The sequence below is a fragment of the Lithobates pipiens genome, unplaced genomic scaffold (genome assembly GCF_037356315.1).
Source record: "Lithobates pipiens isolate NorthernLeopardFrog02 unplaced genomic scaffold, aLitPip1_a1.2 Scaffold_3, whole genome shotgun sequence".
Lineage (NCBI taxonomy): Eukaryota > Metazoa > Chordata > Amphibia > Anura > Ranidae > Lithobates > Lithobates pipiens.
Genome location: NW_027507790.1, coordinates 99,214,348 through 99,229,113, shown reverse-complemented (window position 1 = coordinate 99,229,113; position 14,766 = coordinate 99,214,348). Strand labels below are relative to the sequence as shown.

The window sequence follows — 14,766 nt, the reverse complement described above, 5'->3', positions numbered from 1 at the left end:
AACTTACTGTATTTGATTCCTTTTGCTCTGTCAAATACACCAATGAAAGCCTTTTGTTATATCTGTTTTATAAGGGCAAAAACACTGTTGATCTTACCAAAAATTCAGAGCTGCCCTATGTTCTCCGCACTTCTCTTGCATGATCTCAAAGGAACTATTTAGTCCTGTCAGTTGTAATCTGAGGACTACAATACAATTAGTAGAGGTGGGCTCAGGCGTGTTCGAGATCTTAAGCCTCGTACACACGGTCTGATTGTTGGATGACTGAGCGTCTGAATTTTGTCAAAAGCGTGTGTGCAGGATTTTGTCTAGCATACTAACTATCCGCAAATTGTCACTTGACAAACACAAACATAGTGACGTACTATGAGAGTATAAAGAGTAAGTTAATTTCTCAAGCAGGACCGGCCCTACCATGGGACCCAATGGGTCCATGTCTCCAGGCAGCATTTAACATGGGGTGGCAGCTAGGCCGGCAAGAAGTTACCGCTAGGAATCCCGGATGAGTCAGCAAGACTCTCAGGAGCAGAGTAGAGCAAATGCTGGTCGGCTGTGCACTGTGTGCTGTCTCCTGGTTGTTAGAATCGCCTGCTGCCTGGTGCCTAGCAACCAGTGATGTCAGAGGCCGCGGCCACCCCAACATTCACAGCGCTCAGCCTCCGCGCCAATCAATTGCTACGCCCACCTCTTCCATCTTCCATCTGAAGCATGAGGGAAGGAAGGGTCTAAGGAGAGTTGCCTGTGGCGGCTGTGCCCATGACAGAGTGTGAGCTCTGAAAAACAAGGTGAGTTAGATTGGGTGGTAGTACAACTCTAAGTGATTTCTCACTAATATTTTTTTATAAGGGACTCAAACTGGATTGAATGTGACTGATCTTTCTATTGCACCCATGTTTTCCCTGGAAACATTTTGCTGAGGCCTTTTCTTCTGTACTTTTTGTAAATGATCATGCAGATTTACAAAAGAAACATGCTTTTTACATACAAACTATCACATTATTTGTATAATTTTGAAGGCTTCTAATCAAGATGCAAAAGTGGTAAAATAGTGGTGAATTTTATTGGGAACAGGCATAAAAAAAGGTTAATTACTGCTGTGCTTCAACTCCCTCTCTGTGCAAGATAGATCAGATTGTCATTAAGGCTACTTTCACACTGAGGCGTTGTGGAGCTTTACTGCCCTTTTTGCGGCACTTTTAACCCCCATTTGGCTGGATTCACGCCAATGCAGTTTTAGTGCATTTCATTGGGCAGGGTGCTTTAGGAGCAGTGTATTCACCACTCCTACAGCGCCTCAAAGATTTAATTCAATTTTAGTTATCATGATATAAAATAATGATGCATTTTGGTGGGCGTGATTTTTTTATTTTTTTTGGTCCCAGGCAGAACCATGTCTTGGGCCGGCACTGTTCTCAAGTGTCACCCTTTGGGCTCCTTCTGTTAATTTCATGTTAGTAGAAGTTTGGTGAGCATTGATGGGCGATTTTCAGATAGTACAACACAAATGCCTTTTAAAATATATTTGGCATAACTACATACAAAGCAACTTCATTATTATCCCATTAAAGAAGATGAGAATTTTGATATGTCATCAATTGCCGCATTACAAATGTTAATTCTAGATTACTTCCCAGTCGCCCCTTGATTCCGAGCATGCGTGTTTGTACTTTTGACTTTTGTGTGACGGATTTCTGTACTGACCATCTGAAAATCAGATGTTGAGTTCACATAAGACAAACATGTTAAAACCTGCACATCCAGCTTTTGTCTGATGCAAAAGTCAAATAATTTGTCGAATGCACTGTACTAACGATCCAAAAATCCGCAGACAGCTCATCTTCAGACTTTTCCCTTCTGATTTTCATAGCGTGTGTACGAGGCCTTAGTCCCAACCCACCCGGCCAATCTTGCCAGAAAGCTGACACTGCGCACCACAAATCACAGGCATTGAGACATTTCCCAATCTGTACAGCTGCAGACCAAAAAATGTCTCACTGCCTGTGATTAGCGGTGTGCAGTGTCCTCTTCCTGGCGGGTTCGGCGGGTGGGATGCCAAACATGCCCAAGCCCATTCCTAACAATTAGTTACTATGCTTTGCAGATGAAGGCAGTGTGGTTAAGTAGTTTAGCAAAAGAAAACTAGGAAGATCTAAAACCACTTGTTCCACAAAAAAACTTTTAGGAATTCAAAATAACCCTAATGATGATTTCTGGCGGTAGTTCCCTTAAGGGCTACCTGCACTTACTGTAATACAGGCACTCATTTGTGCCAGCAGAGCTGTGACAGGGTCATCAGTGCTCAGAGTGAAAATGCCAAACTGTGCCCCCCCACAGGAGGAATAGAGCGTGGGGTTAAAAGTGGTGCACATAGCACCCACTCTGAAACATATGTAACATATGCGTTTAATAGGGTCCACATTCTATTCTGCAGTAAAATATAGGGTTAATTGTGATGTAGAAATAAATGCCCTGGTATTGATGTGAGAAAATATTCCATGTTGGTGGCATCACTTGAAGGCAGAAATGCACCTGTATTAGTGGTGACAAAAAATTTATAAATGTCTCTGCATCTGTGGTGTCATTGTAAGGAAAAAGGCCCCTGGGTCCATGTTGTCACTGGAAGGAAAAATTCCCCTGCGTCAGTGATGTCCCTGGATAGAAAAAAATTGCCTCTGTGAAGGTGGTGTCACTGGAAGGAAAAATGTCCTTGTGTCCAAGGTGTCACTCTAAGGAAAAAGGCCCAGCATTGGTGATGTCACCGGAAGGAAAGAAAAATGATCTTCACTGCTGCTGTTACAGGAAGGAAAAAAGCCCTAGCATTAGTGGTGTCAATAAAAAAAAAAAAAAATAGCTCTTGCATTGTCCATAAAGACATGGATGAGCGAGTTTTGGGTGGAGGAACTTGGTTAACCTGCACAGAGTCCTGACTTCAACCCGATAGAACACCTATAGAATGAATTAGAGTGGAGACTGTGAGTCAGACCTCGTTCACATCAGTGCCTAACCTGAGAAATACACTTCTGGAAGAATGGTCAAACATTCCCATAAACACACTCCTAAACCTTGTGGACAGCCTTCCTAGAAGAGTTGAAGCTGTTATAGCTGCAAAGGGTGGGCCAACTCAATATTGACTAGGGACAAAGACTGGGATGCCATTAAAGTTCATGGGCGTGTAAAGACAGGCGTCCCATTACTTTTGGTAATATAGTGTACTTAAAAAACTGATAATTCAATCATAATTTATAATCACTTACAGAAAAATTTTCTGAATTCTCAAGGTTTTGTGTAAGAATAAATGTAAAATGCTTAATGCGAGTTAGCATGTTTCCTAGAAGCAAGGATGTTACAAAATGTTTTAATAACTGGCTGTAAAATTTAGCTAATCAAATTTGCAAAAAAGATAGGTGTAGGACTACCCATATAGGAGCCACTGATTAGGATGTGCCCTTTGTTCCTTCCTGTGACCTTTTGGGCCCGTTCACATTGGAACGTGGTGCACTCCAACCACACTGCCCTTGTGAACTGCAGCGGGTGTCAGTACAAAGTTAACAACACTCCAAAATGCAGGTCACAACTCAATACAATGCAATTTGGTTGCAGTATGTTTCAAAAAGTAGTGCATGCACTACTTTTCGTGCTGTGCAATTTCAACCCATTCAATATTACACTTTTATTGTTTCAATCATTATTAAAATCACTGCTCCTGAAAAAATGGCCATTTTTGAAACTTTTTTTTGCATTGATACATGTCCCCTGGGGCAGGACCCAGGTCCCCAAACACTTTTATGACAATAACTTGCATATAAGCCTTTAAAATTAGCACTTTAGATTTCTCCCATAGACTTGTACAGGGTGTTCTGCAGCTTTTCGAATTTGCTGCAAACACCCCAAATTGGTCGCTGAACAGGCTAAGAGGCAATGTTCGAGTCGAACATGAGTTCGACTCGAACTCGAAGCTCATCCCTACCCAGTAGTAGTTCTACAGTATGTCAAAGAAAACAGGAACAAACCAAAAGTAAAGGCATATATTGTCACCCCATATGGTTGGTAACTGGCAACTGGACAGCATTGTCTTATGTCAAGAGACAAGGGGGCACCAGAAGCTTGGTTCTTCTTCAGGTGACGAGCAAAATTTTTAGGTGGGCATAGATGCATCTGGAGTCCTTAACAGCTGCCTATTTGCCGGGGAAAGAGAATCAGCTGGCAGATCGTTTGAGCCGAATATTTCCAGATTACGAGTGTTCAATCAACAGCAAGTATTTGAGATCGATATTTGTAGCATGAGGGAATCTAGTGATCGATCTCATGGCCACCCCAGAGAATGCTCAGGTGCCCCTGTAAGTAGCAAGGTACAACCTTCGGGAAGCAATGGTGCAAGATGCATTCACAATTCCCTGGAACTTTCCATTAGTATATGCATTTCCACCGTTTCTTCTGGCATTGAAGGTCCTTCGGAGATTATACTCAGGGACAATTTCTGCTTGGATTATAAAAGTTATAAAGATGGCTTATACCAAACAAGGCTTAACTTCACCGGAACTGCAGGCTCATTCTACCAGAGGCGTTGCAGGGCCATGGACAGCTTATGCGAAGGTTTTGGCATTTGATATTTGCAAGGCAGCCTGCTGGAGTACTGAGTCCACCTTTGTACGTCAATACACACTGGATGTAACCCTTAGGTAGCTTATCTCCTTTTGGTTCTGCTGTTGTATCTGTGGCCTTAAACAGTAATTAAGATTATTTTGGCAAGCAAACGGGTGTTAAGTTGTCTCTTGTTTTTTTCTTTTCTCACGCTGGATTGGTTAGTAAGTCCAACTGTTGCTGACATAAGGTGAGCCAGGAATACGGAAAATTGTTACCTAATACTTACCATAATTTTCCTTTCCTGGCTTATCCTCATGTCAGCAAACTTTTTCCCTCCCTTTGTCCTGTTACAGTCTAGTTATGGAAAACCTGAAGGTAGGGGTCTCTGTCTTTTTAGGTAGAAAGTCGCCCCTCGGGGGTCAAGGGGGCTGCATTTACCCACTGTTGCAGACATGAGGATAAGTTAGGAAAGGAAAATTACGGTAAGTATCAGGTAACAATTTTCCGTAATGTAGACCATGTGTCAAGAGCACATCCATGAGAAGTTCCAAGGCGGCACAAAATATTACTCTGTATAATATATATATTTAAAAAGTATGCTTTTTCCTCCCTTTCTGCATAAGGAACACACTAATAAAGAAAAAGAAAATAAATGATGAATTTAAGGATTCATTCATTTTAAATGTAATTTTAGTAAAGAATGAACAAAAAAAAAAGGAGCCTGGTCTTATTGTATTAAGTATGTCTAATAAATCCTAATCTCCCATGTGACTTTCATGATCCATGAAATAGAGAGCATGGGTAAACTCATCAGTACCTATTCAAAGCTGGAATATACATTTTCATAGATCTTAGAAAAACAACCTTGTTTTATGAGTTGATGTACTGATGTCTTGTTCATCTGCAGAACTGTCCCCATCAGAGTCTCTGAATGGCCTTGGCTCAGTCTTGTTCCTCTCATGCAGCTGTCGCTGATTCTCTTGTACTTCTATTTTTCTGGCCTCCTCTTCTTGATGTAGCATGTGAAAGTATCGTCGGCCTTGCTTTACACCGGTAATCAGTCCTCTGCCAATCAAAACACAATGCACAATCAAGTTTACTTTTTTGAGAAGGTTAATAAGGGTAATCGACATAATATACTTTAGACCCCTTCACTTTTTCAAGTTTGTTATGTTGCAGCCTGATACTACAGTTGTTTAAATTCATTTTTTCCTCATTAATCTACACTCAGTACCCCATAATGACAAAGTGAAAACAGAATTTTAGAAATGTCTGTGAATTTACTAAAAAGAAAAAAACTAAAATATAACATGTACTTAAGTATTCAGACCCTTTGCTCAGTACTTTGCCAAAGCAACCTTTGGCAGCAATTACAGCCTGCAGTCTTTTTGGGTATAACAAGACAAGATTTGCACACCTGGATTGAGGGATTTTCTGCCATTCTTCTTTGCAAATCCTCTCTTGTTCAGTCAGGTTGGATGGGGACTATCGGTGGACAGTCATTTTCAGGTCTCTGCAGAGATGTTCAATAGGGTTCAAGTCAGGGCTCTGACTGAGCCAACTAGGACATTCATAGAGTTGTCCCTAAGCCACTTCTGTGTTGTCTTGGCTGTGTGCTTAGGGTCGTTGTCATATTGGAAAGTAAACCTTCAGTCCAATCTAAGGTCCTGGGCACTGTGGAATTGATTACATTGAGGATATATCTGCAGTGCCTGGTTTCCTCTAGACATAACCTTTAGAATTGAGGCCAAACAGTTCAATCTTGGTTTCATTAAACCAAAGACTTCTGTTCCTCAGTCTAAAAGTCCTGCTAGCTTTTTGCAACCTCCTAGCATACATTCATGTGTTTTGCACTGAGGAGAGGCTTGCATCTAGCCACCCTGCAAAAAAGCCCAGATAAGTGGAAGGCTGCAGTGATGATTGGCCTTATGGAACTTTGTCCCATCTCCACGCAGGCTCTTTGGAGCTTAACCAGAGTGACAAATTGGATCTTGGTCACCTCTCCTATTAAGGCCCCTCTCCCCAATTGCTCAGTTTGGCTAGGGCAACCAGTTCTTGGAAGAGTCTGGTTGTGCCAAACTTCTTCCATTCGAGAATTATGAAGGCCACTGGCACTTGGGAATGTTCAATGTAGTAGAATTTTTTGTAGCCTTCCCCAGATCTGTTCCTTGCAAGAATTCTATCTCTAAGCTCTGCAGGCAGTTCTGTTGACCTTATGGATTTTGCTCTGATACAGTATGCATTGTCAGTTGCAGGGTGGATTTGGTTTAAATCAAGTTGATTTAAATCACAATTTAAATCATGATTTAAATCACTAGTAAATAGGCTTGATTTAAATTAACTTGATTTAAATCATAATTTTTATTTCAAAAGAGTTTTATTAAGAATATAGAAAGCCAGAAAAACATTTGCACGAAATAGACAGAAGTGACATCTGCTGGCACACATGCCGCATCACAAAAAAAAATAAACAAAATAAATCCATAATATGATATACAGCTCTAGAGGTAAACAGAGATGACGTCCGTTGATGACAGGTCATAGCATACATTGCAGCAGCCGATAGTACAATCTAAATCATAAAGGCAAATGTCCTTAAAGCCAAAACTGGAGGAATTTACCGGGGAAGAAAAATAAAGAAAGAAGAGAAAGAGAAGGAACCAGGAGAGAAGAAGGAAAAAAAAAAAAAGGGGAGCAAAAATGTATGAGAGAGAGTTGGTCAGTTACCTAGTCTATATAGGACCCATGGGTTCCATTTTGCATCAAATATAGGAATGGAATCCTGAAGTGTATGGAAAAAAATTTCCGACAGCATGATCAGTATGATCAGTACGTGTTATTACCTGGGCAAAAGGGACAATTGAAGTTTTCCAGTGTAGAGCTATAGTCCAAAGCATAGCGACACAAATAGAATGAATCAACCTCACCAGCGGCTTGGGAACATCTGGAGGGGACTGAAAAAGAAGGCAATGGTGGAGGGACAGAGATAGCGTCCTTCCGGCTAGAGTATCTAGCAAACCTAAAACCTCCCTCCAGGTTGGTTGGATCAGTGCACACTCCCAAAAGACATGGCTAAGAGTGCCCCTCTGATCACAGCCCCTAAAACAAAGCGGGGAAGTGTGGGGGTATATCCTGTGTAAGCATTCCGGCGCGAAATACCACCGGGTCATTAATTTAATGGCTATTTCTCTAATCGTCAAGGATCTCGTGCATTTACACAAGTTAGTCCATCCCTCTCCCCAGTCTATGGTGTCCCCGTCGAGCTCCAGTTCCTGTTCCCATTGGGATCTATACTTCAATGGTAAATCATAACTTTTAAAGTGTAACTGTCAACTCTGTCCCGCAACGGCTCATCCTCTGACCCGCTGTTGACTCACCGATAGTCCCATTCCCTTTAATGATGATGATACGGCAGTGACACAACAAGGTGAGGGACGTAGCGGCAGCAGGTGAGTGGATGCCTTCTAACAGGCACTGCCATGATGGATCTGAAATGACAGGTGCTCTTTAAATGTAAGGATTCATTTTTGCTGGTAATTAGAATCTTTAATATTTGCAAACATAATGAAGGTTTCCTATTTAGAATAATAAGCTGTCAGGTTAGTAAAACAGCAATATCAGAACCGATTCAGTCTTACAGATTGTAGTGTACATGGATTTGCAAAACAATGGGATAAAGGAATATTCCTGAACTTTAAATTTGATAAAAATCCAAAAAAACTATTTAAATTTAAAAAATCAGATTTAAATTTAAAAAATCAGATTTAAATTTAAAAAATCTAATTTTTTTTTAAATCATTGATTTATATTGACCCTGGTCAGTTGTGAGGCCTTTGGTGGAGAGCTGTGTGCTTTTCCAAATCATGTCCAATCAATTTACGTAAATTACCACAGGTGGACTCCAATCAAGGTGTAGAAACATCTCAGCAACGATCAAGAGAAATGGAAGGCATCTGAGCTAAATTTAAAATGTTGTTGCAAAGGGTCTGAATATTTATGCCAATGTGATATTTCAGTTTTTCCTTCTTCATACATTTGCAAAAATTTCTAAAATTCCTTTTTCACTTTGTCATTATGGGGTACCGAGTTTAGATTAATGAAAGAAAATGAATTTAAACCACTGTAATTTCAGACTGCAACATAACAAGATTGAAAAAGTGAACCAACTTCACTGAAAGTAAAGTGGGTCTGAATACTTTACAAATGCACTGTATATATAAAACATCTTTGTTTATTTGGATCTGCATTTTATAATTGGATAATTGGTTTTACCTTTCAGCAATAAAAAAAAACATATTGTCCACATCAGATTTTAGCCTTTAATAGCCAAAGGTATGCTTGCAACATAAAATTTCTAAGCATGTTTGGTAGAAGCTTACCAGGCTAACCAAGTAGAAACATGCTTTGTGTACCAAAGCAAAAAGTGAGTGCGGCTAATTTAGATAAGGGGTATGGTTTCCTAGGAGATTCATATTACTATATAAATGCTCCATTCCTATACAAAGATTTCCCATGCAGCCAATTCTTGTAATATGCAACATTTCTGAAAGTACAGGGCTTTTCAAATATTCTTCACAAGATAAACGTTTTAGCCTTCACCTTTCCCATTAGCTATGCAGAGACACAATCTGTACAAAACTGGTACCTCCAAAGATTCAAGCAGTACTGTACTGACACTGCTGGAATCAGTAGTGGTGGTTCTGAGATCCTGACAGATAATGACATAACTTGACTTCCAGCAGGGGCAAATTAGTCTGGCCATGGCGGTAATATGGCAATAAAGTGATGGGGGTCACATGCTTGGTGGTGTGAGAGGAAAAGATGGAGACGCTGGCCACTGCAGGTAATGGTAAACAATATATTGCAGGTTAGATTGTTGGAAGCTGTGGTAGTGAACCCTGGTAGTTATAATGGGGAAGACTGGTAATATGTAGTGAAATTTCAGGAATAGAGTAAATTCTTGACCCTAATCTTCACCTACTTCATGTCCAGGACTCCTCCTACAGTGGCTGGACAGCTGGCGCCCTTTATCTTTTATGCCCAGAAATCTTTTCCTTCCCCACAACCCGGGAGCAATATGTGTATTAATTGCATGCAAGGGGTGGAAGTGGTTGGGGTAGTTGCAGCACTAACAGGATCACTAAGATCCAAGAGATTTAGTCAAGCTTCCACTAGACCATATCAAAATATAAGATAACTCTTGAGTCTCCCAAGAGATTTGACAGGTCTGGCAATGCTTGTATGATGTCAATATAGTTCACTGCACACATAGTATGATGAGCAGATGCAGCTTAAATCTGTAATAGTAAAAGTTTATTATCAGGCAGAAATTAAGCTACTGGGAGTTAAAGTTATTATTATTATACAGGATTTATGTAGCACCAACAGTTTGCACAGTGCTTTACAATATAAAGGGAGACAATACAGCAACAATGTAATTCAATACAATAGGGTTAGGAGGACCCTGCTCCTGCAAGCTTACAATCTAATAGGGAGGAGTTGGTGTAACAAAAGGTAGTAACTGTGAGGGATGAAATGATGAGGAAAGTAGAAGATTTGGTTGTTACAGGATAGGCCTCCCTGAAGAGATGAGTTTTCAGTGATCCCTAAAAGTGGACAGAATAGGAGATAACCGGGCAGATTGGGGTAGTGACTTCCAGAGGATGGGAGAGGCTCTGCAGAAGTCCTTGAGATGAGCATGGGAGGAGGAGACAAGGGAGCTAGACAGCAGGAGGTCTTGGGAGGAGTTGAGAAGATGGTTTGGGTGATATTTGGAGACTAAGATTGGTGATATAACTCAGGGAAGAGTTGTAAATGGCTTTGTATGTTATTGTTAGTGATTTTGAATTTTATTTGTTGGGCACTGGGAAGCCAATAAAGGGAATCGCATGGAGGGGTGGCAGACACTGAACGGTTGGTAAGGCGTCTGGCAGCAGCATTCATGATAGACCGAAGAGCGGATAGCTTGTGGAGAGGTAGGCCAATGAGGAGGGAGTTACAATACCCAAGGCTAGATATAACAAGGGAGTGAATAAGTTGCTTAGTGGTTTAATTAGAATTGGACAAGATATAGTAAAGCGACTTATGAAGCACATTTGAACTCAAAGAAATATAAGGCAAACGTAACTTGATTTCGTACAAGTTTTTCACAAATCCTTTTCCATTACTTTTACCTTTTCTTGTTGCAGCAATAGGATAGCAGCTTACGTACATTTTGACACTCTAATATTTTTTATATGTCACTACCTTGAATGCCATGTTTACAACCAAGTTTTCATAGAGCAACATATGTGTAGCAGTGCCCCCATAGGGTCGATGTGTGTGTTTCAGCATGCACACATCATCCTGCTGGTCAGACGTCCATTTTAGCCACACTTTTACAGTCAATGAACAGTCTCTTGCTTGTTTTTGTTGCTTTTATTAGGGGATTAAACTTGGATGGGGAAAAGGGACATCGGATGCCCAAATGATGAATACTTCTAGTTGAAATAAAGGTAATTGAATCCAAACTGAAATTCTCTTCTACTGCACATCTCCTCCAGCAAACTACTTGAGATCACTTGCTTTCCTTCACTCTTCACTGTCCAATTCTAGATTCCTGTCACCGTTAGCACAGGGCTAGGCCTCACTCTGCATAAGTCATAACATTTTCCTAGTAGCCATTTGCAGGTGGGGGTCTGCAGTCCCCTCTGTGATAGCAACCATTTTAGATGAAGAAGATAATTGTGCTAACTGATACTTGGTGGACTACTGCTTCCAGCACGTTCGATGCAAATCCTGCCAACCCTCCTGGCTGCAGCGACTTGACCTCAACAACACCACAGTTTTTCCCTCTAGCTCCACATCCAATCCTGACATGTCTCTCCCATTGCTTCTCACTGTGCTTCTCACTCATCGACCCCGGCATGGATCCCTCCCTAATGACTTTCCTGGCAGTGCCTCCAACAATCCTCCTCCTCCTCCTGCTCCTGTTCCAGGACACCTCTCAATGACTGTGTAAGAAAAGAAAGGGGGTTCCTTCAGACCACGACAGTCTAAAACTCCATCATTCAACTCCTCCCACAATGGGCTGACCATTGGTATATATAGGAGGCCTGCCCCCTACCAATCCTAGTTGGAGATTGGTCAGGGCTCCCAAATACACCCCGTGTCACTCCAACATTCTGCTCTGCCTCTTTTCCAGAACCTTCTCCCTAGAAACAGTGGAGGTGCAAATGAGCTGAGGCACATGTCAGTCACCTGTTGCTACACTAAACTAGTCCCCTGCCCCAAGATCAAAAACAAACAGGCCCAGCTCAGAGCTAGGCCTGCCTAAATTTACCTGCATTGGCAGAAAAAAAACACAAACATTACTCTAGCACCTACCTAGCCAAGGTAGAGGGTGCTATATATGCAAACTGAATCATTAGAGAAGAGGTTTTTATTGTCCAACTTTGGAGCTGTAAGGATATGACATACTAAGGGCCTATGTCAACAGAATGTTTTTACATTTAGAACTATTTCTCTCCCCATACAAGTCAATGGAAATGCAAAAGCAGCTGGAAGTAGATTGAGGAAGTTTAGAAGGAGGTCAAAAGCAGAACAGATGGAGGTTTACTGCAGGTCACAATGCTAAAGTGCCAGTAGAGTGACGTGATACAGGGTGGTGGTGGGGAGAAGGAGAGACAGACATGGCAGCCACTAGGGGTAACAGTAAACAGGAATATGAGCAAGCTATATTTACTCATGAACACAAGCCAAAAGCCCATCAACACAGACCCTAAGAAGAAGGACTGCCAACACAAATGCATCCACATGGTATGGGGAAACTATAAACATTGGGGGGAGATTTACTAAAACTGGTGCACAGAGAATCTGGTGTAGCTGTGCATAGTAACCATTTAGCTTCCAGGTTTTATTGTCAAAGCTTAATTGAACAAGCTGAATTTAGAAGGTGATTGGTTACTATGCAAAACTGAACCAGATTCTGTGTGCACCATTTTTAGTAAATCTCTCCAACTGTGTTTGTCAAACATTTTAGTTTTCTGTATGGGTTTATGCTATTTGGCATTTATATCAAAGCTGTACAGTTACGTGTAGCACCCTCTCTTCCCATATATAATTGCACATAACTTTACCCTAACCTAAGCCTTTATCATCGCCCTTTTAATTAATTAATTTTCAATCAAGTAGAGGTCAACTGGTTTAAATAGGAGAGAAAATACTTAAAATCAAATCTTTTAGAGAATAAATGTAAATCTTCACCGGGGGGGGGTGCACAAAGTTTATCCATTTTAACCCTCATCAGTTGTCATAAAATCCAAAATGACACAGATCCCTAAACATTGATCTATATCAGTGATGACGAACCTTGGCACCCCATATGTTTTGGAACTACATTTCCCATGATGCTCCACTACACTGTAGAGTGCAAGAGCATCATGGGAAATGTAGTTCCAAAACATCTGGGGTGCCAAGGTTCGCCATCACTGATCATAAGTGAAATAAATGACAACTTAGCTAAACATTTCTATTGCGTTGACAGGGTATTAATACACAGACTGTTAAAACCTTAAGCTCATTCCATGTATTTATCCTCCTGTCGCCTATTTCTACTGACCAAATACAAACAAATTATTCAACCGCTAGACTTCTACCATATTCATTATTTATAATGTCCTATCTTAGGGCTAATTCTTTACCTAAAATAATATCTAATCATTTTTCCTTTTGCCAGGTTGCTTATCTTCATATGGTAGTATCTGAAAATTCAAATTGCTTTCATTGCCTTGGGGCAAAATTTATGTTGTTCTCATTTCTGTATATCTCTTATGTTTGTGGATAAAAAGTGACATGGTAAATATTTGCATACAAATGACTTTAGAAAGAGTGTTGTCTTCCAGCACAATTCTGTGCATGAAACAGATGAACACATTTAACGTACCAGGCAAATACAAGCCATTATATAAAAACAGTGCTCTATAAAGAATTTTTTCCCCCAAAATTGTCATCCAAAATTCCTATTTTAGCGCACTCCAAGAACAAAACATTTGTCCGGTTAATATGGCACTATGAAAGTGATGAATATAATCACTTAAAAATCTGGCCAAAAAAAAAAAAAACTTTCAGTACATCTCCACAATACATGCACATTTCCCCATGTTTTCTTTCTTTAAGGCCCCTTTCACACTGGGGCAGTGGATGGGTCGGCGGAAAAACAATGCTATTTTTAGCGGCACATTACTATCAATTTTGTGGCGCTAGTTGGCTGCTAGCGGGGCACTTTTAACCCCCTGCTAGCGGCTGAGAAAGGATTAAAACCACTACAAAGCGCTGCTGCAGCAGCGTTGTGCTATCGATATAGCCGCGTTGCCCCATTGATTTCAAATGGAGAGGTGAAGGAAGAGTGTACACTTTTTGGGAACAGAGACACTATTACAGTGATCAGTGCTAAAAACATGCACTTTCACTGTAATAATGACACTGGCTGGGAAGGAATTTTGAAAGGATTATGGATTTAATGTATATCCTCACAGGGTAACTTACTGTGGATATACTGATAACAGTGTGCCAATGTCCCTATAATGGATATATAGAAACTAAAGACTAGAAAGACGGACTTTAAAGGCACACGGGTAAACATATAAAATTAATTAAGGTTTTTTATTTGTAGAAAAATTATAAAAAGGATTTGTACATAACGTTTATACAACTGTTGTTATATGACCCACGCATGACCCACGCATGACCCACGCATAGATTCTGACAACACTTCCAACATAAACAAATTATACTGATACACCCAATGGTACAGTGGTTGAAATCCCAGTGATGGTAACCAATTGAGGATGTAGACATGGAGTGTTAGAGTAAGAGTGTGAATCCAATTATAAAAATGTTTGCTCTACATGTTGCGTGTAAAAGTACGCTTCTTCAGGAGCACATAGATGTATTGAATATATTATGAAAAAGACATAGAATAAATAAACAATTTCTAACATAATACAGAATCTCAAAAGTTCAAAAACGGTTACAAAAGAAGCTCTGGTGAATTCTGCAAGCGGCAGGAACCCCCTCCCCCAACAAGGTGGGCCACCCAAAGGCAAGAGGCAAAGCCCCTCAGTTGGGACACATATATGTAAATATAATAGATGTTTATACAGAGAACAATCAATAAAGATTGCTCTATAGTAGCTTGGTGTC

At 40.5% G+C, this 14,766-nt stretch overlaps 1 protein-coding gene across 2 annotated transcripts in view; it reads right to left on the bottom strand.

Annotated features, from left to right (window-relative positions):
* The window catches only part of CCDC60 (coiled-coil domain containing 60), a 315,694-nt gene that overhangs the window by 101,911 nt on the left and 199,017 nt on the right, over positions 1-14,766 (bottom strand). For both annotated transcript variants that reach the window (XM_077462079.1, XM_077462080.1), the window contains exon 5: positions 5,449-5,649. In XM_077462079.1, coding sequence (XP_077318205.1) covers positions 5,449-5,649 — 201 coding nt within the window. The remainder of the gene's footprint in view (positions 1-5,448; positions 5,650-14,766) is intronic.